Source organism: Lissotriton helveticus, chromosome 10 (assembly GCF_964261635.1).
Source record: "Lissotriton helveticus chromosome 10, aLisHel1.1, whole genome shotgun sequence".
Classification (NCBI taxonomy): domain Eukaryota; kingdom Metazoa; phylum Chordata; class Amphibia; order Caudata; family Salamandridae; genus Lissotriton; species Lissotriton helveticus.
Window position 1 is genome coordinate 99,994,347 of NC_136071.1, and position 26,967 is coordinate 100,021,313.

Here is a 26,967-nt window from a genome sequence, read left to right on the forward strand (position 1 = left end):
ACGAATTACACTAATAAAAAAAAGTCAACAAAAAAAAATCATGAGACTCCCGCCTGAATCCGGTCTGTTGGCATGTATGCTCGGTGAACGGCAGAACTTTTTCCTCGCTTTAAACTCGGACGGTATGGACTTGCTGGAAATAAAAACATAATGCACACTTTGATTACCGGATAATTGGCATTTACAGGGTATGCTAATCATCACACATGTCTTATAATTGCAATCCGCAGTGTTAACAGTGGGTATGCACTTTACTTAGCCGCTTGCACTCACGTCAACACACTGTGCTGAACGTCCGTTTTGTAAACGGTGACAAATAGGACATTTAATCCTTTGGTCAACCCTGAATGGCCGCCACCCAGGACGCTGCTATCTATTCATATGCAGTCTAGTGGTTCACGCGTCTTTTAGTTACGTACATGATCATTACGGGACGTCCTTGCAGATCTCGCGAGATGATAACATTATATAAAGCTTTCGTGTAGTCTTTTCTTTCTTCTTATTAAAGATCACGTGAGTAGAAACATGGCGGCGCGAGAGAGTTTGATTTTTGGCCTTGGGTAATGGGTTGCAATCTTGCCGACATCAGTTTAATCCTTTAGTTGATTCCCTAGTCCTTTCCGGAAAGTAGCTTCCCAGACATCATTTTCCTTGTTTATCGGGCTATTTGTTAGTTTCTGTACCTAAGATGTCCCTAGGGATGCCGGATATTACAGTTCGGTAGGGCCATGGTGGAGGCGGGTTTTACTATTGGGTGGTCTTTTGAAAGGTTGCGGAATTTTCTACTTGCTTTTTTGCACAAATCGCGTACTATGCTATACCCGCCCTGCCAAGCACCTCCGAGCGTAGATCGTTAGTCGCCGGGTGGTGTGGTCGATTTCTTAATTCCCGTAAGCGAGCGCGAATGCGGGCTTTCACGCCTATCCCTATGCGGAGCGGCTGAAAATCCTGACCTTGCCACTATATACTGAAGTCCGATGCCCTGCGCTTTGCTGCCGCGTCTTCCATTCAAACCCTTGGACTATGTATCGAACCTTCTGTCATCTCCCAATGCTGCTTCTTGCAATATTCCTTAATGTGCTCCCACCTGTATACTACCGAGCTGTGCTTCAGTCCCCCGTCCCCCCCCCCTTCTCGGAAATGTACTGCAGAAGCAAATGTGCAACTTTGCACGCCGTGCAGTTTTCTTCCTAAGGGCATACCCGCGCGTTGCATGATGTAGACTTGCAAATCTGCTGCAACAATTAGTCTTAATTTTGTTTAAACGTTAATTGAAACTGACCTTTATTAAAAGCGAGACGCGGTTGGTACGGATAGTGGCCGCCGTAGGAATGCGGGGTGTACCGATCCTACACTAACGTTTGCTTATCTGGCTCCCCCATGTTCTGTTTCAGTGAAGAGAAATTGGACACTTGCGCGAAATCGTTTTTAAAATATCATTACAGATATTGCCTGCAATGAACGTATGGTCTTTGTTTGCACTACTTATGATTCATGGACTGATGCAGTTTATTTTGGTTCAGTGTAAAGTATTGGCTCATAGAACAAAACATGTAGTGCACCCCACTTCCCTTCAGGTATTCGGTTTGGTTGTACCATTTTGTGCTCGTCGCTGATTCCTTCATGACTTGCCCGTTCATTATAACCGAAAACGAATGCCCTGCCATGTTTTTGTAATAAGATGTATTTTCTTTACAGCAAATGGCGGACAACGCCGGTGAAAACAGGGGAGGCTTCCGAGGCGGCTTTGGCGGCAGGGGCCGCGGCCGTGGAAGAGGGCGGGGCCGTGGACGAGGCCGCGGGGCCCGCGGGAAGGCAGATGAAAAAGAGGTAACGTTGTTAAGGTTTACCTTTTCTGAAGTCATTGTTGTGAATCTTGCACCCACCACCAATTTGTATTGGAAACTGTAAAAGTTCACTGGGGCTGAAGGGGATATTCTTTAGGGGTAGAGCAGCTAAGATGGTTAAACTGTCAAATTACTTTTTTTACACTGAACTAACCTTTTCTGTGTAGTTTTTCTACTAAACAGATATTTATTTATTCTCAGTGGGTGCCGGTGACCAAACTAGGCCGGCTGGTCAAGGACATGAAGATCAAGTCTTTAGAGGAGATTTATCTTTTTTCGCTTCCAATCAAGGTACATGTGAAAGAGGAATTGTGTTGTGAAAGCTGCATTTAGTTAATTTTCCAAGAGGAGGTGTTTGAATTAGTGTCAGTTAACTGAGGGGAAAAGGATGGGGTGTGGAGTAACGCTGTGCAACTTGTGTTTCGTCGAGTGACCCGTTTATTAGATCTTATGGCTCACCCACCTCTGCGCAGACAGGGGTTCATGCAGGGGCGCTATTATACAGACTGACCTACCAGGGTGTGGTCGCAACAAGTTTTATTTTGCCCTGCTGCTAGTTTTTTCAGATGTTTAGTCGTCGTAGACATTTCACATCATTGGTGGGCATAGTCCATAAAGGACACGCTGGCCTTATGCACAGGACGCAGTTGGACCAGAAACTTCTCAGCCGTGAATACATACAAGTTTAGTTACATAAATATATAGAATATAAGCAAACCGAAAGTGATCTGGCCAGGACTCAGTCGAATGGTATTAAAGTCTGGTTTGAAGTTGGGAGTCTGGGGGCAAGTATACTACATCCTGGCGCACATTCAGTTGACCTAACGGCTAAGGCGCTCGACCTCGGACCTGGGGAACTCGGTTCGAGTCTCGGTAACGACGCCAAAAACCCCCTGTGATTCTGGGCAAATCACTTAATCTCCCCGTGCCTAAAATGAAAGTGTGTCCTCATGTAACGTCACTGGTGCTATGTAAAGCGCTCTGATAACTGATTCGGTTCGGTTCTAGTTCGCGCTATATAAAAAAAAAACCTGCAAAAAAAAATAAAAATTCATGTGCTATATGCATTCCTTAAAGGTTCCCACCATCATTGAGCTGACTTAAAGCCTTCCCTTGCAGGAGTCTGAGATCATTGACTTCTTCCTGGCCTCTACTCTGAAGGATGAGGTTCTGAAGATCATGCCGGTCCAGAAGCAGACCAGAGCTGGTCAGCGTACCAGGTTCAAGGTATGTCCGATGTTATACTTGCAAGATAAGTAATGTCAACTTTAAATGACTACATGGAAGCATAAAACGTTCTGTTAAGTAATGGTTTGATGCCATTACTGGTATAAACCTCTGGATATTCTGTTCGCGGCTGTGCTTTGCGATACATCTGCCTCCAAGATGTTTGACAGCTAAATCTTTCGAAACTTATGAAGGAATGCACTCTAACATGCTGGTGCCATTTCGATTTGGAATATTCAATTTGTTCTGCAATGTATTCTGTGCTGTACTTCAAGTGCGTCTGAATAGTGGTTGGAGCTGTGCAGCTTAATTGACATACTAATGTAGTTGGTAACTTTCTTTTTCAGGCTTTTGTTGCCATCGGAGACTACAATGGCCATGTTGGGCTGGGTGTGAAGTGCTCCAAGGAGGTCGCTACTGCTATTCGTGGAGCTATCATTCTCGCCAAGTTGTCCATTGTACCTGTGAGACGAGGTTACTGGGGTAATAAGATTGGCAAACCCCATACAGTGCCTTGTAAGGTAAGCAATTTGAGTAGTGTAAGGGACAGAATGATTTGCTTTTAAATACTTTATTACAAAGGTAACTTTGGCAAGTTTGTTGAAACACTTGTGTTCTCTACTGCTGGAGAGCTTCCAATGCCCTATAGGACCCACCCACAACCTGCGGAAGTGAGCTTTGAACTCTCATAATCCAGGGTTTCCAGTTCGCCATTCCTCCTTTTTAGGTCTCGCCTGTCGATGCGCATGCGCATCGAGCAAGCGAGACTATGGGGGCTTATCCACTCTTTATCCACTGCAAGGAATCGTGGCGATTCCTTGCAGTGCCCGTGACTTTTAAGCTCAATGCGCATGCGCATTGAGCTTAAAAGCGCGTGCACGTCTGTCTTGTTTTACCCGCTCCGCCCCCTCCCCTTCCCGCCGTGTCGCATTTCTCCTCCCCCCTCCCCTCTCTTCCCTCCGTCTTGTTTGTTTATTTTACCCGCTCCGCCCCCTCCCCTTCCCGCCGTGTCGCATTTCTCCTCCCCCCTCCCCTCTCTTCCCTCCGTCTTGTTTGTTTATTTTACCCGCTCCGCCCCCTCCCCTTCCCGCTGTTGCAGGGTTTCTGTACTCACACAGAACTGTGCACAGAGGAGTGGAACCTCGGCAAATTAGGATGTCCCAAAACTTACCTTAGCAACCAACTCACCCCTTACCGAGCTAGCTACAGTGTCTCATTGGACATATCAAACACCCAATGTTTAGACAAACCAGAACATGAACTTACAGTACCTCAGGGTACGTGGGACTCATGAACACTCTTTCGTTATATTATCATTACAAACCAGAACATGGAGTAAAGAAGACACATGTGCATTTGAAATGTTTATTTACTAATGCCGTCTTCTCAGGCGCAGTATCTTAGATAATACAAGTACACTTATTATCAGTAGCAAAATTATCAGCATAGTTACTAAGACATAAAAAGCGAATGGTGACAGCATGTTAACATGCTGTAATGAATAAGAGTTAACAACACTTATATCTCACCCTCCCTAACACATATATTATATTATTATCTAAGAAGGTCTCTTTGGGTTGTTTTAGGGCGGGCCCATACCTTAGTGTCCTAGCATGAAGGAATCACATCAGCATACACCAGCTCTCTCTGCATGTGCACCGCATCAAGTGTGTTAACAATTCTCGTGCAAAGCAATATCAATCCCGCCTCAAGCCCAAGTTGGCAAAGGCTGCACTTGTGTTATGACTATGAAGGCGTGGAGATCAGACCTCATAACAATTCCATATCGTGTTGCTCCTGAAACTTCAGCACTCTCCGTGCAGACATGGTTTATTAAACAAAACTGATATCAGAGCAATAACATATTATTCTCACATACACCACGGCAAACCACTAGGTTGAAAGCTAAGTCAACAAATAAGGGTCGTGTGCAGAAGTTGCAAGAAAGGAAAAATGGCGTTTAAATCCGAAATGTACCTATGCTAACTTAACACGATATAAGGATATATAGGAGCTATACAACACCCCCCCATGATCCGAGAACGGACTAAATAAGGTAACAGAAGTGCCATCACATGAGAGCAGAATCCATGTATAAACGAGCATGAATAAAAATTCAATTATAAAAAGTAATGCCAAAAAATAGCCCACAAATATAATGTGGCTCAAGCCAATAGGCAAGCAAAAAATAAAATGTCTTGACCAAAAGTCAATAAAATCAAGGAAATGCTATCAATCAGCATGTCAATTTGAGGCAGTGTCTATGATAAGACTGTATATGAAAAGTAAGCTGCAACAGCCTCCAGGAGGAAGTCATTGTCCTCATCCGAAAACAGTTCAGCCATCCAATTTAAAAGATGAAAGGAACATACGTGATCTTCCAGCACCGCATCCTCTATAACCATCAGAGGACAGCTCGGTGGGTTGTCAAGAAAACTCCGTTCCAAGAAATTTTGCGCTGCCGACAACACATCCCAGGGACCCATTAGTCCATGTGCCACCGCCAAGGCCATAATCCTTTCGTCAGAACAAACCAACTCGTGAGCAATGATAGGACTCATCAGTTGATCAAAATCGACGTCAGAAGATATTGGTCCGCAGAGACACAAATCAATGGCCCAAAGGAAATCACAGGTCAGGCAGTGAAATACAGGCTGGACACAGGTGAAATAGGCGAACCGAAAAGATAATCCAAACGCCGTGCTTAGAGTCGCCAACGGCAGTGTGCCATAATAATCAAGCATGCGGTTGCGAAACCGCGTCAGTAGTAACTGTGCGTGGTCTTGCACAGGAAGGGCATCCATATTTAAAAAGGCAGAAAACCACCAATGCGCCAGCCGCTAATGCAAGCAAAAACGGGAACCCTCCAAACAAGGATGAAAAAATAGAATGGAAGAAAGCAGGGATGACTCCAAAAATCTTCTCAAAGGAAGTCACGAGACCACCGCTAACAACTTTAAAAAAATGTGCTAGGCCCGTTGTGGAGGATGCGTTAAAGATAGAACGGACCATGGCTCCGAAATGCAAGGGCAAATCAGTGTTTAAAAGAGCCTGAACCTCCGTGCGGGTGTTAGCAATGTGAAGCACGAAAGTTTCACGGGCCGAGCTCAAGGCCACCTCTTTCTGGGACAATAGAGCCCTTATTCTAGCCATGCCGCTGAATTCTGCTCCCAAGGTCGGTATCTGTGGCCAAATGGAAGACTCCCTATGTTCACGTGTGGGAGGATAAAGAACATTTCTGCAGCAAATAACTCGCTCACTAACCGTTACTATGAAAGCTATACCTTTAATTAAACCACAACAGTTTTCATTATTGAGCATTAAATAACTACCATTCTCCAACAATTTAAACGTGGGGATGATAGCAGGAACTGGCGTGCCCTGTAAAACGCAAGCCATATTCGGTCGGTCCTTGTTACATGAACCGTGTAACTGTATGTGTCTGCACATTAAAGAATGATCCGGCGTCTCAGTACACTCATCCCCTGTTAGATAAACCTCTTGTTCATCCTTGAAACATCTGTATGTGTATGGGAGTGACCAGACCTCATGAAGAAAACCGCTACCTAAGGGTTCAAAACGACCTATTGGCACATATTTCATACAATTTGAAAACTTATATAAAGCAAAAGGCAGCGTTATTAAACCGTGGATAAGCCACGTAGCAGCAGTGGTCTCTGCCACAGAAAAAGGTAAAGATTCCAATCTTTCAATATGGAGCATAGAAAAGGAAGCATCACGCATTGAAAGCAAGCGTTGTTTGTCTGTCAAATTAAATGGTGCAAATAAAGAGGAAACGTTCATGTATCCCCAGGGAACTTTACCCATTTTTAGAGTCTGTAGTGTCCATGCAAACTGCATGATTGAACGTAATTGATTTTGACCATGGTATAATACAGACACTTCATCATGCACAATATCAACAACAGACGACACAATATTATCTAACGTGTAAATTCTAGAGGAAAGCACGTTAATGCTATTGTCAACCACTGCAAGCACTTTCTCAAGATTTGCCTGATCAATAGCCCTAAGGCGTGAAGCAGCCTCAATCTGTGAGAGTTTCCAAATTTCATTGTAAACACCATATAACCACCTTTTCGACCTGCCACTAGCTGGGCCCTTAATGAAATCATTCAAATCCACGTCTGCATTCAGTTTGGAAAGGTGATACTTAACCGCAGGTAAAGTTGAATGTTTCAGCCAAGCTTGACACAACTTGCCAACAGAGTAAGAGGTGACAGTATGACTCAAATCAAAACGGGGATCAGATCTAACAGTCTTAAACCCGTCAGTTATATTTAAAAATCTTTTTTGACAAGAATCAGCACTACGGTGCCAAAGCAGCCAACCCTTGGGAGTCATACTGGAAATGTTAAAGGAGGAATTCAGAAGCAGAGCCTGTATATCTCTAATGGACAATTTAGTAAAATTACTCCAATTCTCATATTCCTCCAACTCCGGGAAAGACGGGGTGTTTAACCTTTTAGATGTAGCCAATCCAAAGCACGTGGTCTGGGAAATGGTTTCATTTAAAAACCACATATGATTTGGGATGAGACATGCACGGTGCAAAGCCTCAGTGCCTTGTACCTGCCAGGCCCTTGAGCCCCAAACTGATTTAAGGTCTATGGTATCCTTCCATAACTCATACCCTCCAGCAACTAATTGATCCAGGAAGGCCTTTGAATATAACAATTTTGTATTTGTAAGTCGAACCTTGGACAGTGGCTGTTTGTGAAATTTAAAATAAAAGGACTCCGGATTGGACTGATTAAAGTCAGTGAAATAAGTATACTTTTTAAGAAACGTTTCTGAACTCCCTTGTGTTGGTGCTGGGCAATGTTCCCACTGAGTAAAATTAACCGCATCCCTTCGGGAAGATGTCTTGTGTAAGAAGTGATTGCCATAATGTTGGTAACAGAACAATTCACCATAATTAGCAGATTCTAAATATAAATCCTCAGCATCAAAAGCAGCATAATATTTCAAATCAGAAAACAAACTTTCCACAGCATTAACATCCCAATCATCAGAACGAATGTTTTGTTTCACCACATCCCCCATATTAACTCTTAGTACATTAGGGACATTAACGACTTCCGTTGGACCATGAATCTGAAAACGAACTGCATCCCACGCGATTCCATCCAGAACAGGCCACGCTGTGATGTTAACCAAAGTCAAGTCTCTTTTTAATCTGTGTGTAGAATGTGAAGAGGAAAGTGGGGCCAAAGTTCCATTCAAATGAGTAATGCAAGTTCTCTCCTCGACATAGTGTCCATTCATAATCCGAAAAAAATAAAACACAAAACCAATTGACATAAAAAGGTAAACTGAAAAAAGGACCAGCCAAATGTATATCCAAGGAGGTATCAAAAAATGTTTTTTAAACAGGCTAGCATATAATGCAATTTTAGAGGGTTTTTTCGAGGCAAGGGAAGCAGAGTCAAATGAAAATCTGGATTCCGTGGCTAAACGAGCTTGCAGGTCAGGCATGGACAAATCAGTGGGGTATGTATAGTCTGTCTCATCAAGGTTAGTTCCTGGTAAATTATTCAATAATGGACTGGAAACAGCAGGTAATTCGATGGCCACCTCAGGTTCATTATCAGAAGCAGTGGGCATAATTGAATTTCTCACAATGGAAGGACAGGAAACAGCCGGTGTCATGCTAAGAAGAATCGGCCACTCTGTGTATCTTGACATTGTCAATAGAAATAAACCTGTTTTCCTTACGACCTGGAAGTGGTGGTAAAATGACTGTTCTTGTGCCCTTCACTCCAAGCACTGGGACCGGAGCTCGATAGGAGGGACCAAACTCTTTCTTGTTGTCGATCTTCTCTCGAACCAGTTCTCCAACTTGGGGTAGCCAGCCAACTACCGGGATCTGCAACGCATCATCCGATGTGGAGGGCAAATGTTCCTTTGCAAGAGTGTCTCTCGTCTTTTGTAGATTCTGTAAAACATTGCAATGTTCATCTGCGTCAAAGGAAGTGGCGCGAACCACCGAGTCTAGACCGTCAAGGTCAGGGACGAACATCTTGATGCCAAAGAGCATTTCGTATGGGGTCCGCCCACCCAGAGACCTTCTAGGGAGATTATTAAGAGCACGCTGCACGCCATAGAGGTGAGCCAGCCAATTTCTGCCAGTGCCTATAACTCGGGCTGTCAAAGATTGCTTTAAATCACGGTTCATTCGTTCAACTACACTATTACCCTCGGGTCTGTAGGGTGACGAAAACTTGACTTGGACCCCCATCGAAGTCATGGCATCCTTATACGCCTTAGAGGCGAAAGCCGGACCCTGATCCGAATGGAAGGTACCACAGGCAAAAATCCCTATAAAGAAACGCAAATCTCTGATGACAGTCCGGGAATCAGCGCTGCGATGTGGCCATAACCACACAAAGCGTGTGCATGAGTCAACTGCTACTAAGATGTATTTATACGCAGTATCAGATGAAAATGGACCGCAGTGATCTAAATAAACACAGCCTAGTGGTTTATTAGAAATGTACAACTGAGTCTGAGGCGGACGCGTAGCAGTTGAAGGTTTAATCTGCTGGCATATGTCACAAAGAAGGACATAATCACGCGTCTGTTTGTACAGTCCCCGCCACCAGAAACGTTGTTGTAGTTGCGTTACAGTGGCTGAGACGCCCGCATGCGCAGACGCCACACCTTCATGAGCCGCTGTAACCAAGTCTGTTCTGCGATCAGAGTTGGGAATCAGCCGTTCCCCAACATCAGGTATTGTCACAAAAGGAATCTTTTCGGGACTTAAGTGGTATTTATACTTCGAAGGGAATCCCGAAGGATGTTTACTTCCCTTCTCAGAGGCAGCAATCGCTGCCAAGATGTCGCTATCAATCTTGGTTTTCGACCTAGTAACTGCTGCAACTAAGTATGTAGATACTGCTGATTTCGCTGCTTCATCAGCAAGCGAGTTGCCAACAGCGTGAACTCCCACGCGCTGATGACCGAGAGTATGAATCACATAAACGAGTGGCAACACAGCCTTAAGCTCTGCCACTCGAACCCAGATCTTTTTATGTTTTATTGTGCTACCCTTGGAATCATGAAAATCATTTTGAATCCAAAAGAACAAGTTTTCATTGTAAGACTGGACACAGTAGTAAGAATCACTTACAATTAGAGTAGTAACACTTGGATCTGCGTACTCCAAAGCTAGTAAGAGAGCACGAAGCTCTGCTAATTGTGCGGTGCAATCGCCCAGGGGCAACGTGTGTACCTCCCTGGAAATGAACTCATCATTCAACATAGCACCGACCACAATGGCGCAAGCGGAAACGTAGGCATGTTTAGAGCCATGCGCAACCTGCGCCGACCCATCAGTGTAAATGATGCAATGGAAGTCCTCCAAAGGTCGCATCGCCAGAGGAGCAGGATGAACGAATTCATACTGCAAGTACTCCTGCGACCGTAAGGAAGCGTCAAAAATAAACATGACATCCGAGGATGACAATGACGCAGCCCACTGAATCCACCGAGGGTGCAAAGCTTTTGAATTTGGTACACTCGCTTTCGTGACTGCCTCCAAATGAGGACAGGGTGTTACCACTAGCATGCGTTTCCCCTGTGACAGAGCACGTTCCTTTAGAATAGCCATCTGTACAGCAGTTAAAACCTTTTCTATGGTGGGAAACCGCATCTCAGCCGAGGTGTACAAGTGTGACTTGTAAGCAATAGGTACTGTGTCACCTTCATTAAAAGTGAGGTAAGTGAAACCCACCGTCCCAGGAATTATTCTTATGACCAGGTTGGTGTGGTTATCACGAGTCAGTAAATATGTAGAAGCGAGCAGATCAGCCTGCAAGGATTGCAAAATGGCTGAATGCTCAGGCAGCCAGCAAGATTTTGAGAAAGTTGGTTGTATCAAAGCATACAAAGGCTTGATACGCTGGGCATATTCCGGAATGTAAGTTCTGCCGAAATTCAAAAAGCCCAGTAAGGATTGTAATTTTTTCAGAGTTGTTGGTGCGCGCAAATGTGCGCACTTCTCCAAGAAGTGAGGAGCCAAACCTCTACCTTCATTGTTGAGCTCATAGCCCAAAAACAACACTGTGTGTTCAGCAATGTGCGATTTTGCAAAGTTGAATTTGTAACCCATGTCTGCGAAGTTGCAAACAAGAGAATTTACTCGACACAGATGCTCCCAAATATCGTCGTCTGTGAGATATATGTCATCCACATACGAAAAAGCATCAGGGTCGAGTGCCTCCAGAATAGAGACAATTCGAGCGGTAAATACACCAGGACTATTCTTGTAGCCCATTGGAAGACGCCGGAATTGCTTTTGGACTCCAGCGCTTGTAAAACTGGTCCATTGGGAGCTAAAGCTGTCCAATCTGTGGGCATAAAAACCATTGGATATGTCAAGCGTTGTCTTGAAACGCTTACGCACGAGACTATCCACTAGGGCAGAGCCGTGGGTATTCTGTACTGCACAGTTACGGCAATGCGAGTTTAAATGCCGGTAATCCAAAACCAAACGATATGATCCGTCAGGTTTATTCACAGTAAAAAGGGGATTATTCATCGGTGACACACACGTTTCAATAACTCCCTGATATTCCAATTGTTCAAGGATTTCCGCGACGGAAGATTTTGCTTCACGCCGAATGGGATATTGAGGTTGAGGCTGCGGCTGAGACCGCAACGGAATTTCGTGGCAAGGCGACAATTTATCCCAACCACATTGGTTACGGTACAGAGCCGGCGCGAGAGCCCGAGCCCACTCTTCTGCAAAATGCTGCGCATGCTCTTTCGAGACAGTGTTCGCGAAACTGGGTAGGATTACCTCCTCCCCTCGCGGCGCCGCGAGCACAAAAGGTGGGGGCCAGTCAGCCTCCGAAAGTAAAATATCATATGTAGAAGACAGATTCTCCCAAAATACACCTTTAACGGTACGCTGTATGTCACCTTCAATTAACAGGACAATTTCATATAGTCTTTCAGGGGGAGCAAGTCTCGTATCCGCTGTTTCTATCACAACGTAGACATCAGTCGCTGTCACCCTCAGTAGTGGACGCAGCGCCTCTCTGACTATGGTTATCTCCGCCGCGCTGTCCAGCAAGGTCAGAGCCCACGTCAGATTCCGAAGCCGCGTTCTCACTATCTGTGGCATATCGATGCGCTGTTAAGGCTGCGACTTTCTTTTTCGCAAACTGCGGACGCCTAGGCGTAGAATCCTCCTGCTTCACCGCGCCGTCCGTCTGGCGGGACTGGCCACGTCCTTGTTGGCCACCACGTCCACGTCCACCCCCTCCTCCTCCACCGGTCTTCGGGGCCGATGTGTCCTGAAAGGAACGAGGAGAGCGTTGATCAGAACCCTGAAAACGATCAGGCGATTTAATCATCGCGCGGTCGCGCAAATCATAAAATTTTTCGGGTGGCGCAGGAGCTTGTATTGCAGGAAAAGTACCCTGAGTCTGCGTTGTCTGCTTCCCCTGTGTCTGTTTTTTAGGCCAATTTTGTTTCTTGGACTTGGGCTGGGCATCTGTCACTGCAGATTGTCCCTGTGGTTGTTTTTTCTCCTTTACTGGAAAATATTTTAGACCTCTACTTGTGCGGCCAATTGTTTTATAAGCGGCCACCACAATCTTTGCTAACTGGCGGGGTTTGTCGGCATCGGGCAGAGCAGCCAAAGCATTCGACACCTGAAAGTTAACTGCATCTCCTTTAACATTGGAGAGAATGAGATCACTTACAATCTCAAAAGAACCACACAGGCGCATACCCAATTCAACCGCTGCCTCTGGACCGTGATCATTCTGAACACGTCTAACGATTTCAGGCAGGGCAGTCATAGACGGGGTGCCGAAACACCTCGTATAAACTGCCGCAAATGTTTTCCCCCAGCTGTCACAGTCAGCAAGTTCAGGAGTAATATCCTTCGGTAGAGTAATCGTTAACATTCTATGTTTATCAGCAGGAGTAGAATTCGGAAAAACCGCCTCCAGTTGATCAAACTTCTCTGCTAGCCAGAATGGGAAGTCATCGTTGTCAACAGGACGCGCACCAAAAACCGAATTTACCATCACTGGATTGAGACGCATACCGCCTCGTTCCATGGGAGCGGCCGCACCCCCCTGGGGACCACCAGGAAGATGTCGACCGATGTATTGCACTAAAGCACGAATCACGGAAATGGAAACTACATGCAGCCTGCGAATTTCAGCCAGGGTGCAAGCCCCGTGATTCGGGTGCGGGGTAAAGCCACCCAACGCAGGCCAATTAGTACCTGGAATTGAGAGTGGACCTAACCTCGCAGGGGACATAGAGTGGGGGAGGGCGCCATCAAACCAAACTCGATGCTGCCAATGATCAATAGGTATTTCCAATGCCCTGTACGGCGTATATTCAGCTGGGACATCTGAGGCGGTGTAGGAGTGGAACAAACCAGAATTAGCGTCCACAGCCGGAAACGTAACCCAAGAGTAAAACAACTCGTAAGGAAACGCCGGATCTGCACATACCACGAAAATCACAGCCATCCCATCTACTGGGACCTGGTACGTCTGAAGATGGTTGCGTACCGCTACGCGACTATGCTGCGCAATAGCCACCGCTGCCGCCATTACAGAACTGGAAACAAGAAAAAACAAAGAATACTTTGTAGCACAACTGGGTAGTAATCCAAAGAAACCGTTTAGGTAAGAATCAAGCTTGAATAAAGACCTATTCCAAGAAATAGGTAGGTTTCACCAACACCCCGTTTTCCGGAAACGGAAGTGAAGGGGTTAAGGCATGAACGATAAACTACTCGAGTGTCATGATATAAGACCACCGAAACCGTTGGGCGCCATGTTGCAGGGTTTCTGTACTCACACAGAACTGTGCACAGAGGAGTGGAACCTCGGCAAATTAGGATGTCCCAAAACTTACCTTAGCAACCAACTCACCCCTTACCGAGCTAGCTACAGTGTCTCATTGGACATATCAAACACCCAATGTTTAGACAAACCAGAACATGAACTTACAGTACCTCAGGGTACGTGGGACTCATGAACACTCTTTCGTTATATTATCATTACAAACCAGAACATGGAGTAAAGAAGACACATGTGCATTTGAAATGTTTATTTACTAATGCCGTCTTCTCAGGCGCAGTATCTTAGATAATACAAGTACACTTATTATCAGTAGCAAAATTATCAGCATAGTTACTAAGACATAAAAAGCGAATGGTGACAGCATGTTAACATGCTGTAATGAATAAGAGTTAACAACACTTATATCTCACCCTCCCTAACACATATATTATATTATTATCTAAGAAGGTCTCTTTGGGTTGTTTTAGGGCGGGCCCATACCTTAGTGTCCTAGCATGAAGGAATCACATCAGCATACACCAGCTCTCTCTGCATGTGCACCGCATCAAGTGTGTTAACAATTCTCGTGCAAAGCAATATCAATCCCGCCTCAAGCCCAAGTTGGCAAAGGCTGCACTTGTGTTATGACTATGAAGGCGTGGAGATCAGACCTCATAACAATTCCATATCGTGTTGCTCCTGAAACTTCAGCACTCTCCGTGCAGACATGGTTTATTAAACAAAACTGATATCAGAGCAATAACATATTATTCTCACATACACCACGGCAAACCACTAGGTTGAAAGCTAAGTCAACAAATAAGGGTCGTGTGCAGAAGTTGCAAGAAAGGAAAAATGGCGTTTAAATCCGAAATGTACCTATGCTAACTTAACACGATATAAGGATATATAGGAGCTATACAACACCGCCGTGTCGCATTTCTCCTCCCCCCTCCCCTCTCTTCCCTCCGTTCATCACACGCGCAGCAGGAAACAACAGTTTAACAACGACAGACCCAACCGTGGCGCGAGCACACACATACAGAACACTTTCAAGATGATTTAGTCTCCCGGATGAGTACCTAGCTGGCACGGTGCCTCCGCCTCCTAAGTGTAAGACAGTAATGCAAAAGGGAGGCTTGTCAAAACGCCACTGCCTAAAAAGACAACCTTAGAGACAAAAGCACTAAACGAATGCCGATTGCCCCGCGAGCCCGGCACACATCCATTGCTCTCCGTCTGCTGCCGGATCAATACTGCGACCTCATTTAAAAATAAACAGGGACGCTGCAAGTAGGTCGAGTTTACTTTTGATATAGGATTCACTGCGGGGAACAGGGAGCTCTGCTTGACCTCCTGCCTCGCGCATGCCACCCGGCAATATTTCTTCGCTATTCTCAGAAGGAAGCTTCATCTAAAGTGTGCTACCGGGCTGACTCTATTTATTGGTGTACAGGGGAAGCCTCGCTTTAATTACGATATATGCATGCCGGTGCATACTCGAGCTCTCGCAGCTGAGCATGATTAATGCTCCCACGCCTTGCGTCTTTTGTTCTTTCTCTCTTCCTTCATCCGCGCGCTCTTGCAGGTTGCACAGCTCTGTCCTCGTGAAGTTCCCAAACTCGCTAACCTCTGCGTACAGCATCCGCTACTTACAAGTATGTAGTGATGATGACAAGAGCAACTAATATACAAAGATGTTTATTTGCTATCTAAGCTGTGAAATTGTTTTTATTCAAACATACGTGATGACAAACTCAACAGGTGTTTCAAGTTCAAAGAAATCACGAGTCCCCGAACGTTCTGATTTTCGTTGGCTCAAAGTGCCATGTGCTTCAATTTAAGAGAGAAACTGAACCTCCTGTGAGCCATTGTTACAAAATGGCGCATTATTTAATACTCATAGGATGGGGTAGAACAGCTGCACGGAAGAACAGAGAAAGATGGATTCCCATTGCGCTTATTAATGTGAAAAGCCTCTAATTCATTGACAATACAAACATTTATGTGTGCCATTGAGTTAAGCTATGTTATATTACTGTGTCCTAGGAATCAACTTCCTCTTAAGATAACCTAACACCACTATTTAGGTGCACGATACTCACTGACAAGAAAGAATGCATAAGACATCAGTGGGTTTTTCAGATCATTCAATAAACACATAGGGCATATGAATGGCTTCCGGAAATACACAAGGTACTAAACAATATGATATGGGTCCGTCCCTCACCTTCAACACCTCACCCTCACTCACCCTCACCCACACTCGCCCTCACTCACCCTCAACGCCTCACCCTCACTCACCCTCAACACCTCACACTCACTCACCCTCACCCTCTCTCACCCTCTCTCACCCTCTCTCACCCTCTCTCACCCTCTCTCACCCTCTCTCACCCTCACTCACCCTCACTCACCCTCACCCTCACTCACCCTCACTCACCCTCACTCACCCTCACTCACCCTTACTCACCCTTACTCACCCTCACTCACCCTCACTCACCCTCACTCACCCTCACTCACCCTCACTCACCCTCACTCACCCTCACTCACCCTCACTCACCCTCACTCACCCTCACTCACCCTCACTCACCCTCACTCACCCTCACTCACCCTCACTCACCCTCACTCACCCTCACTCACCCTCACTCACCCTCACTCACCCTCACTCACCCTCACTCACCCTCACTCACCCTCACTCACCCTCACTCACCCTCACTCACCCTCACTCACCCTCACTCACCCTCACTCACCCTCACTCACCCTCACTCACCCTCACTCACCCTCACTCACCCTCACTCACCCTCACTCACCCTCACTCACCCTCACTCACCCTCACTCACCCTCACTCACCCTCACTCACCCTCACTCACCCTCACTCACCCTCACTCACCCTCACTCACCCTCACTCACCCTCACTCACCCTCACTCACCCTCACTCACCCTCACTCACCCTCACTCACCCTCACCCTCAAACCCTCACCCACCCTCAACCCCTCACCCTCACACAGTGCAATAGGTCTCGGAGCATTTGAGTTAGAGCTTTTAGAAATGTTTATGGCTTTTTTTTTTTTATTCTTTAGCATTGGCTACAGGAAACAAAAATGCTAAAGATTTACAAAAAAACCCATAAACAATTCTAAAAGCACTAACTCTAATGCTGCGAGACCTATTGCATTTCCAATGCTTGTTGATATCTGCTCTCCACTAGGTGAATGACTGTGAAGGGAGCTGATATTCTCACACATCCAGAGCCACCTTTTAGTCCGTGCCCCCCTCTTTCGTGTCCCCAGCCGGCTTTTTTAGGTCTCGCCTGAACCAACTTGCTTGAGCATTGCTCCGGCGAAATTATAGTAAGCGGAAAAGTCTACCAAAATGGCTACAGATCGCATACAAATCATGTGATCTATGCGCGTGCACAGCCACATAACACACCACCATTTGTCTGTGCCTCCGCATCAGACTTCAAATGCTGCCGCTCCCCCGCGTGCACATCGCGCACAACCATTTGTATGTGCCTCGGCATCCAACTTCAAAGGCTGCCTCTTACCCACCCCCACAGCAATGCCTAGAGCTTGTTTCTGGATGAAAGTGAAAGCCTACCATGCTAGTTTACAGTACCCTTGCTCCTCGAATGCTGTTGCCATCTCTCTAGGGACACTCGGCTTGAAAAAACTCTACTTGCTAGCTGCAATGCTACATCGGCTATGCTTAGCCTCTAGACACGTTGATCCCTCGCAGACTGTGCTGACTGCCCCTCGTGATTCTGAAACTGACAAACGCGGTCACCACGCCGTCTCTTCTCCCTGGCTTATGTCTGCCCTGCCACCATTGGTCACCCTCACCCCGTCACCCGCTTGCTACCAACAAGCATTGCCATAGCCAATAGAACTCATTAGGAAAGTGTAAGCTACTGGCTTTGTGAATAACCATGCTATTAATCTATATTTTCAAAGCCAACACATTAAAAAAAAAAGTCATTTACAATACCAATAGCTCACACTTTCCTAATGCGAGACCTATTGTATTGCAAATGTTTGTTTTTGCATTTACTGGGCACAGACCCCCTCAGTGTTCCTCAAACCTGGAGATCCTCAACACATTCTTATGGTAGGGTCTGGCAGCTGCCCTTTGCAAAAGACGCTTTTGCACAAGTGACACTTACATTTTTATTTTGGAACAGACTGATTCTAGCAGTCTGGTATGGTACAGCTTCTTGTGGAACATGCCAAAGACAGTGACCTATTACCTCACCCACTTAACAGGGTACCTCTGTCACTGATTTTCCTAATTCGCTTGACTCACTCTTGTACTTGTTGCTCCCTTGGGACATAGCTTTAGCATTCTTTCACTTGAATTACTTTTAACCATTGCACACTTTTATGGATCTGCATGTTGGTAGCATATGTGGCTGGAGATGCACATGCTTTGCATGCTCATTACAGCTAGTTTTGGATATAACTTTTGAAGATGGTTTTTCTTCGAAGTTTATGAGTCAGGGTTGCTGAGCCCACCTACCCCCAAGCTGGTGATGTGTAGGCACACCAACTCCATTCTGCAATGTGGTTTGGACGTGAACTATCCTGGCACTATGCTTACTGTCGAGCCTAAACGAATGGTTGACTCCATGCTATGGAAATACTTATTGATGTGCACAGATAAAACCGGCTAGTCTGAGCCTATCTTCTGTCGATCCCAGAACGCAGTCAATGAGAATGCCAGGTCCGTGATAGACATCACCATTGCGAACCATGTCACTTCAAGTTCCGGCCAGACTACCAGAAAGCCTGCAGTCTTCGTCCCTCTCCCATGAGCGTAAGGCAGCGTGCCTTGGCCTTCCTCTCAACACCCTGACCTCTTAAGGTAATAAAATGTCTGGAAAGATGCCAGTTAAAGTGCCCATATTTGTTTTGTTTGGTCCAGGTCAGTGGTGAACTCACCCTTTGAGTGGGAACAGGAGCAAGATTCCAATGCTCCACATTTGCAGAATACTTTGAGTATGGATGGCACCCACGTACAACCCTGGCTGCACAGTAACCACATGGACAGGCAGAGCACCATTCCAAGTGGGTGCTGGGCATATTTTATTTATTTTTTATTTTCAAATTTTTTTATAGCGCGGCAAGATCTTTGCAGATATCAGAGCGCTTTACAGTAAACACGGGGTAAGGGAAACAAATGGGAGATTAAGCAAACTTGTGGGTACAATATAGTAATGGGTAGTAGGTGGGTAGCAAACTAGGATAGTAACCAGATAAACAACTTGTGAACGAATAGACAATAAGATAGACCGTCAAAATAGCCCACTCAACTGCTTGCCGAACCACCACTGCCTTCAGACCATGGTTGGCACTCACCGAAGCCTTAAGAGCCAACAAATCTCAAACCTTAAAGGGCCCATATTGGCCACAGCCCCTTTTGGAGCAGACAGGGTCACCAGCTCTGGCAACAAAATGGATACCGGCACGAGAACACTATCTGCATTAAAGGCCTCCATGGTGAAAGCAGTCAACCGTACAGATTCATTTTGGCAGTAAAAACGTAGATTTAGAGCATCCTATTCTGATGCCTGGAGGAGTTGCATGCTTGCCAAAAGCATCTTTATCCATCTGCAGATGGGCTGAATGTCCAACAAGCTGCCACAGGAGACCATTTTAAGAAAATTAACTTGAGCAAATCGCTTGGACATCCAAGCATAAGAATGGCGGCACTGCTTGACCTCCTTTCACCACCAACTCATCTCCCACCTCAAGCTTCACAGCAGGGATCACCATGATCTTGGTGCAGCACACTATCTGGCTGAATGCTGATGCACCCTATGAACTAAAGGACAGGGTTGACGCGGGGGGGGGGGGCTTGATTCTCCTTCAACCCCAGATGACAGGCCCCAATCTTTATCCAGCCAAACATCTAAACATGACTTGTAGCAAAACAGTTTAGTTTCTTACCTTTTATGCAAGTTGCTTTATCTAATCAGACACGCTAGGTACCCCCCTCCCCAGTATAAACGTGGTATGTTTTACTTCTAGAGATCCCTCTGTGAGCTTATAATGTATTCGACCCAACCTGCTCAGTGTACTTCTCCCAGTACAAGGATATGTTGCAATTTACACTATGCGCTCAGTTGTCTTGTCAATGATGTACACTTGTTGAATTTGAATTCTAATGATTTTATTCAACATTTCGTCACTACCACTGAGACAAGACAGATCAGCGAGTTATTTAAACAGTGTTTACGACTCTAATTGCTATGCGCATTAATGTTGTAATGATTTTGCTTCATGATGAACGTGTCTACCTTGAAAAAATAAGCCTATTGAAAGAGTACGAAGGAGTTTGATTCTATATCAGGCCACTCTGGTATTAGAGTATTATGTAAATGCCAACAATAACTTAACATGGGTAGGCATGGCTACCTTTGCTTGAAGCATGTTGCAGCATTATTGTAGCAAAACAGACCGACGGCCCCTATGTTATTACACACTAACTTAACTTCTAAAAGCGTAAATTAGGGAATGTTGTATAGATGTAGAATTTGTGTGTTTTGCTGACGTTCAGTGCTTAACTGACCACTATCTCAACTCAATAATCTCAATCAACGAGGCTGCACCGATGCAACTGAAAGAGTCTCCACCAAGATCTCCAACCCTTGGTACAACGGGAGTCTCAATGAAGACAGAAGGACCATGCGAATGGCAGAGCGCACCTGGAGATCTGTTCCCTCAGCTCTGCACCTAAAAACTCTGCAGAAAAAGAGAAACGCATACTTCAGGAAAATAAAACGCTCAATCAGATTTCTTCAGACTCCAGCTCGACCAAGCAAAAAACCGGCCAAAAAAACTGTTCGAGCTAATCCGATCACAATTCAAGGAACAACCCCAAGCAGTCGACACCATGGGCAATGCACCTTCCTGTGAAGTTCTCTGCTTTCTTCAACCAAAAAACTAACAACATGGGAGCGATCTCCTCATTGACGCAAGCCTATACCCCAAACCCCAATGCGTTACACCCAATCAACCAAAAAACAATGTGACATGGTCATCCTTTGACACTTACTCTGAAGACGAAATTGACAGACTACTTAGCACCCTGAAACCATCCTGAAACCATCCAATCACGTCAACGACCCTCTTCCGGCTAACGTTGTAAAATACCTCACCCCTCTGCTCCTCCCACTCTGGAGTAAAAATATTAATTGCTCACTTCAGCAAGGAAGAATCCTTGACTCCCTCAAAGTTGGACAAGTTACACCTTTACTAAAGAAACCAAATGCAGACCCCACTGATCTAAACGACTACTGTCCTATTACCAACATTCCCACTCTCGCCAAACTGTTAAAAAAATGCGTTCAACTACAATTGACAAAGCACATTGAGCAGTTTGATCTCCTCAACCCTCATCAATCAGGCTTCCGAGCAGGGCACAGTACCGAAACTGCTATGAGTCACATAATTGACGACGCCCTGCAATTCTTAGATCAAAATGATACCTGCCTCCTCATCCTTCTTCTCTCAGCATTCGATACGGTGAAGCATGAGAACTTACTCGAGCTCCTAAGCACAAGAATGGGTCTTTCTGGGACTGTTCTTCAGTGGTTCTCCTCTTTCCTACACAACAGGTCTCAGAAATTCAAGAGCAACAACTTGATGTCCGCTCCAGTACCTGTTTCGTTAGGGGTCCCTCAAGGATCCTGCCTATCCCCCACTTTGTTCAACTTAGTTATGGAACCTCTCACCACCCTGCTTCAAACATCCAATGTACACTTTCACATGTACGCCGATGACACTCAATTCTATATCAAACTACAATCCCCAAAAGACATTATCCTTCTGAACTCGACGATCAAAAACACCCAATCCTGGCTGGCCGATAACCACCTCAAGCTCAATGCTATGAAAACTGAGTTCCTTCTGATCTCACCTCCCGTGAAACTTTCTACCACCCAAACCTGGCTTAAATACCTAACTGTACTCAATGTCCAACCGACCATCGTGGACTCAGCAAAATCTTTAGGCATAACACTCGACGCCAATCTCAACATGCAACAGCATATCAGCAAGGCAACTTAAGGAGCGAACTTCCAAATAAATACCTTGAGGAAACTTAAACCCATCCTCCCAGCCAAAGACTTCCTAAATGCAGTACAAGCACTAATCATCCCTCGCATAGACTACGGCAGCATCGCCCTCTGCGGCCTCCCCCTAACTAAAACTGCACCGCTAAGAGCTTCACTAAACGCGGCAGCGAGGCTCATCACGATCTAAAGCACTCTGCTATTTCCCCTGACTTCAAATCCCTGAACTGGCTGCCTTTTGAAGCCAGAATACATCTGAAAATTGCCTGCATGACGCACAAGGCTATACACCTGAACTCCCGGCTACCTCACTCGGAAGCTGACAATTTCCGCGGCTCCAGAACCACCAGAAGTGCAAACAATCTTCTGCTGAAGCCTCAGATTCCGGAAGGAAAGAACCTACAAACGCTCCTTCTCAGGAATGGCGCCTAGGATCTGGAACTCACTCCCTCCGGAAACCAGGCTCATCCCCTCCCCTTTTCTTTTTAAGAAAGAAGTTAAAGCTATCCTCATGGCTAAATACACTTGAACTACTACTTTTGATCTTTAAGACTTTGCGTCGATCTGTACTACTTGTTTGATCCCTTTGCAATGTGTTTTACTTGTATTATCGACCCTACCAGATTGTTTCATGTTCCTTTGCACAGGTGTTTTATTTGTATTATCGACCCTACCCGATCGTTCATCCTCCTTTTTTATACTACTTGCATTGTTGACCCTCCTTCCTAACTATGCTCCCCCGTGTACCCACCCTTCCTCCTACCTATGTAAAGCGCTCTGTTATCTGCAAAGATCTTGTTCGCGCTATATAAAACTTTCTAAATAAATAAATCCCAGGTTATACTAATACATCCCAGGGGAGCCTACACTGGGCACCCTCAAAGTTAATATGCACGATGTCCAATAAGGACTTCTGGTGCGAAAAATGTCTTGCATCTTATGCACCCATCAGTACCCCTCAAAGGGATCATAGAGACCTCCTACATGACTTTCAGTCATACACCTAGTGCTGACAAACCCCCGCCTTCCACGATGGCCACGCATCTTTGGGTTCTCCTAGCCCATACATCGTAGTAGACGCTTAGGGTGCGGAGATACACTCCTAACATAAAAGGAGAGTAAAAAGCTATACACAGCAGGCAAAATAATGGCAGTACAATCTGCCGCATATTTGAGAATTGTCAGATTGGCCTGCTCTCACGATAAGACAGTGCCCAATGAGATACAGGGCCTAAAAGACTTCCCTGAGGAATATCGGCAGTGGGCAAGAGCTGGTTGGCTAGGAAGACCATATTGAATGCATCATCCACTGCGCCAAAGACACTGCCAGGAGAGTTGACACCATCCTGGTTGGATTTCCTGCATGACTTACATTTTAAGCCAGAGGTACAGCAGCATCTGTTAAATATGCAGTTCGAAGGTGAGCAACTTTTCAGGGCACATGTAGACCAGATAGTGCAAGATCAAAACTGGTGGTGTAAGATCAAAACTGATTCTTCCTGTCTGGAACAAGTAATGTGGTCAAGCTGTCCTAAGAACCTTTGTGTTAGTCTTCTGCCACATCCACTGGTTGACACGACATAGGCAGGGTATGCTACTACTGCTTTACAGTCTATGCAGAGCACGTTTATCTAAAGCCACATATGCTGCAAATGTAATGTAATGCTGTCAGCACCTGTACTGCTTTTTATTCACATGCGCCCGCCAAACGTCCTGGAAGCCTTTGGTTGCTGATTTTCATTTCTTCGCTTAGTATATAATTTCTTGCATGGCTATCCAAATTTACACTCTAATGCTTCATATGCACTCACCTGTTTTTTGGAAAACGAATCAACAGTGGAGCTGGTCTTCATGTCCATTACCAACTATGGGAGGTGCACTCTATACTTCGTGATTCAGGACTTTTCCAAAGAAAAACAAATTGCAAACCTCCGATTCTAACACTAGATGGCAGGAGTATACCAAGCATGTGAATCTGCTGCATTACGCACAGATGCTTCCAGGCTAAGTAGCAGACTTTTTTTTTTTTTTGCAAAGCTCTCCATGAGTGCTTCATCTACTTCCTGTGCTTCACCCCTTTCCAAATGACTCTCCACCCTGTGCTAGTGTTGCTCTCCCTGTGTGCTGCTGTCATGTCCTTTATTCCGAACCTTGCATTATTTGTTACACCCCCTGTCCACTTCCAGCTACGCCCCGCCCCCTCACTCCATCCTTCGTTGTGCTGCTTGCCCTTCCATTGCATTAATATTGTTTAGCATGTCTTTGAAGGCCAGGGATCTCGTATTTTCTATTGGCTGCTTCACTAGCTGAAATGTGCTTTGGCAATAAATATTATTTATAGTGCTATCTCGGATCTGTAAATACAAATTTCTGCAGCTTAGTCACCTGCTCTAGTCACAAGGATAAACTGCAATTTCTTCATAATTGAGTGATTCTTAAGGGGTACCTATTTGGTTGTCGGTGATGTCTGCAATGTTGTGACTGGTGAAAATGTGCTCTGAAACACTTTTTTTATTAGGTGACTGGACGCTGTGGTTCTGTTCTTGTGCGTCTTATTCCTGCACCCCGCGGTACTGGCATTGTGTCTGCGCCGGTCCCCAAGAAGCTGCTGATGATGGCTGGTATCGATGACTGTTACACCTCAGCTAGGGGCTGCACAGCCACGCTTGGCAACTTTGGTGAGTACAGTTTTCATTTACAATGCGGAGTTGTTATTAGTACATCTAACTTTATTAGGTAGTTAAGCTCACTAGCGAAGCTACATCCAGGACTCTGGAGGCAATGATATTCACCGGTTTTTTAATGGATTTGTTTTGATGTCTAAATGACTTTCATAGACTAGTGCAGGGTGCGCAAAAGAGTGACTGAAGTTACTTGTGAACTAAGCATTCTCCTAGCTCTGCTCAATTTCACCTGTTTTACATGGTGTTCTTGTCTTTACGAGGGAGAGAGAGTAAAGGGCGCTGTAATGCACGACAGGCTGGTCCTGGAAGTGGCCTTTCTGTTCCTCTTTAAAGCCCTACATGTATATTCTCACTGATGCTGTTGATGCCATGACTTGTATACAGCTGGTTAATGCCCTTGTTTTCTTTACAGCAAAGGCCACCTTTGATGCTATCTCAAAGACCTACAGCTACTTGACCCCAGATCTCTGGAAGGAGACTGTCTTTACCAAGTCTCCATACCAGGTGAGAAGCTAGTTGTGTAGTAGAAAGGGACTTGAAAACAAAGTTCTGTAATTTAGTGGTTGGCTTGCGCTGGAGGGGGGCTCCCCGAAGTCTCACATTTCCCTAACAGTCTACGGTGAAGGGTTTTCAGTGTCCAATACAAAAATCTGTTTGCAATTTGGGTACTTAACCCACTTCATATTTTAACCAGATTTTGGCTTGCTGTTTAATAGGCAATCTCTGCCTGTGCGAGAAGTAGGGCAGATTCTTAGCAACTTCCTGGTTAATACCACCTGCGAGGAGTTTATTTGCAAGTCTCGTTGCTAAGTTATAAAATGGCCCATCTTTAGCATGGAAGTAGACTAGTATGCCTTTGTAGTCTACAGGGGTGGTTTTTAAGTTAATAATTGATTATGGTGAGGATGGATGGGTGATAGGTCGGCATTCTCCCAGCTCTGCTCAGCTACGCCTGCATTACGTGGTGTACTTGTCTTTACGAGGGAGAGATAGTAACGGGCGCTGTAATGCACGACAGGCTGGTCTACAGTGGCCTTCCTGTTCCTCTTTAAAGCCCTACACACAGCAGCAGATGTCTGAGGAATTGGGCAAACATAGTTTAATATAACTTGAGTGTTGTAGTCCTTGTGTGAATTAAGTAAATGCTAACCTGTGGCCCATTGTCATTCATTTGAGTTGGAGTATACGGTTTATAGTATACTCATCTTTACATGACCTGGTGAGGGCATTGGCAGTTATGAGTGTATTAGCTGCATTTGCTTCCTCCTGCAGCCTTGTGCATGTAGATACTTGCATTGATGCAGTGCATTATGGATGTGGTGGTATTAGTGGAGTATTAACTCGTGAGTCGAGCAGTGTAAAATTTTGTATGTGTACGACTTTGAACCACACTTAGTAACACTTCTTTTTACAACTCTCTAGGAATACACCGATCATTTGGCCAAGACGCACACCAGAGTGTCTGTGCAGAACAACCAAGCAGCAGCTGTTCCTGGCGCAACCCCCACATAACATGTTCTTCTGTAAAATAAAGTAGTTGGAACTGTTCTTGCAGTGGATTTATTTTGTATCATTCAGCAGATCAGTTTACGTTTCTAAGTAAAATAACCTTTTGCTTTTAAACAATGTTCAGGGCAATGCATTCTGTAGTGTCGCACCTAGCTGTCCCTTTTTTATATTCAACTTTCATGTTGAGCGTGGCGTCCACCTGTGACACCACGCGATTTATTTATTTTTAGCTTTCATATTGAGTACGGCGCCTGCATCAGACACCACGCTCAGTGTTCAAATTAAAAAAGAGAAGAAACCGAGCACAGTGTCCTTGAAGCAGCACCATGCTCAGTTTTAAACTTGAAGCATTTGCAGTGCAATGGGTATCGCATTTACAAGTTTAACCTATTGGCATTGTAAATGACTGCCTTTTATGTTTTTAAAAATAGGCATTGTCATTTACAATGCCAATAGCTTAAACTTGTAAATGCAAGACCTATTGCAGTGCAAAAGCTTGTTTGAAATTAGCTCCATTATTGATTGGTAGGTTGCAGAGTCACTGGCAGTTGTGTGGTCCTCTTGTGCATCAACAGTAGAGGGCTGATCTGAGTTAAGGTGCATTATCACTGCTCCATCAGGATTCAAGCAAGCCGGGCCGAAGAGGCTGAAATGCCAGAAACCGGTCCCCGGTAGCTTGTCTCCTTTCTGGTGAAGAATTGGCTTGGTAGTTTGGTCTGCCCTGTTCCCATGATGCACTGGGCCAGGGACAGACTAATTTGCATATAGCCAGGTTCTGAGCTGGGATGGGG

General features: G+C 45.3%; 1 protein-coding gene and 3 non-coding genes across 4 annotated transcripts; all 4 read left to right on the plus strand.

Annotated features, from left to right (window-relative positions):
* Positions 1-495: 495 nt before the first annotated feature.
* On the plus strand, positions 496-26,290 carry RPS2 (ribosomal protein S2). The gene is made up of 7 exons (XM_078664867.1): positions 496-1,830; positions 2,049-2,138; positions 2,967-3,074; positions 3,422-3,595; positions 24,502-24,661; positions 25,080-25,171; positions 26,090-26,290. The coding sequence occupies exons 1-7, from the start codon at positions 1,702-1,704 to the stop codon at positions 26,177-26,179; spliced, it is 843 nt and encodes a 280-aa protein (XP_078520993.1). The 5' UTR covers positions 496-1,701; the 3' UTR covers positions 26,180-26,290.
* On the plus strand, positions 20,032-20,120 carry LOC144786365 (small nucleolar RNA SNORD70). Its single transcript, XR_013602165.1, has one exon. It is a non-coding gene; the product is annotated as a small nucleolar RNA SNORD70 (small nucleolar RNA).
* LOC144786332 (small nucleolar RNA SNORA64/SNORA10 family) lies at positions 24,871-25,010 on the plus strand. Its single transcript, XR_013602137.1, has one exon. It is a non-coding gene; the product is annotated as a small nucleolar RNA SNORA64/SNORA10 family (small nucleolar RNA).
* LOC144786333 (small nucleolar RNA SNORA64/SNORA10 family) lies at positions 25,594-25,723 on the plus strand. Its single transcript, XR_013602138.1, has one exon. It is a non-coding gene; the product is annotated as a small nucleolar RNA SNORA64/SNORA10 family (small nucleolar RNA).
* Positions 26,291-26,967: the final 677 nt, after the last annotated feature.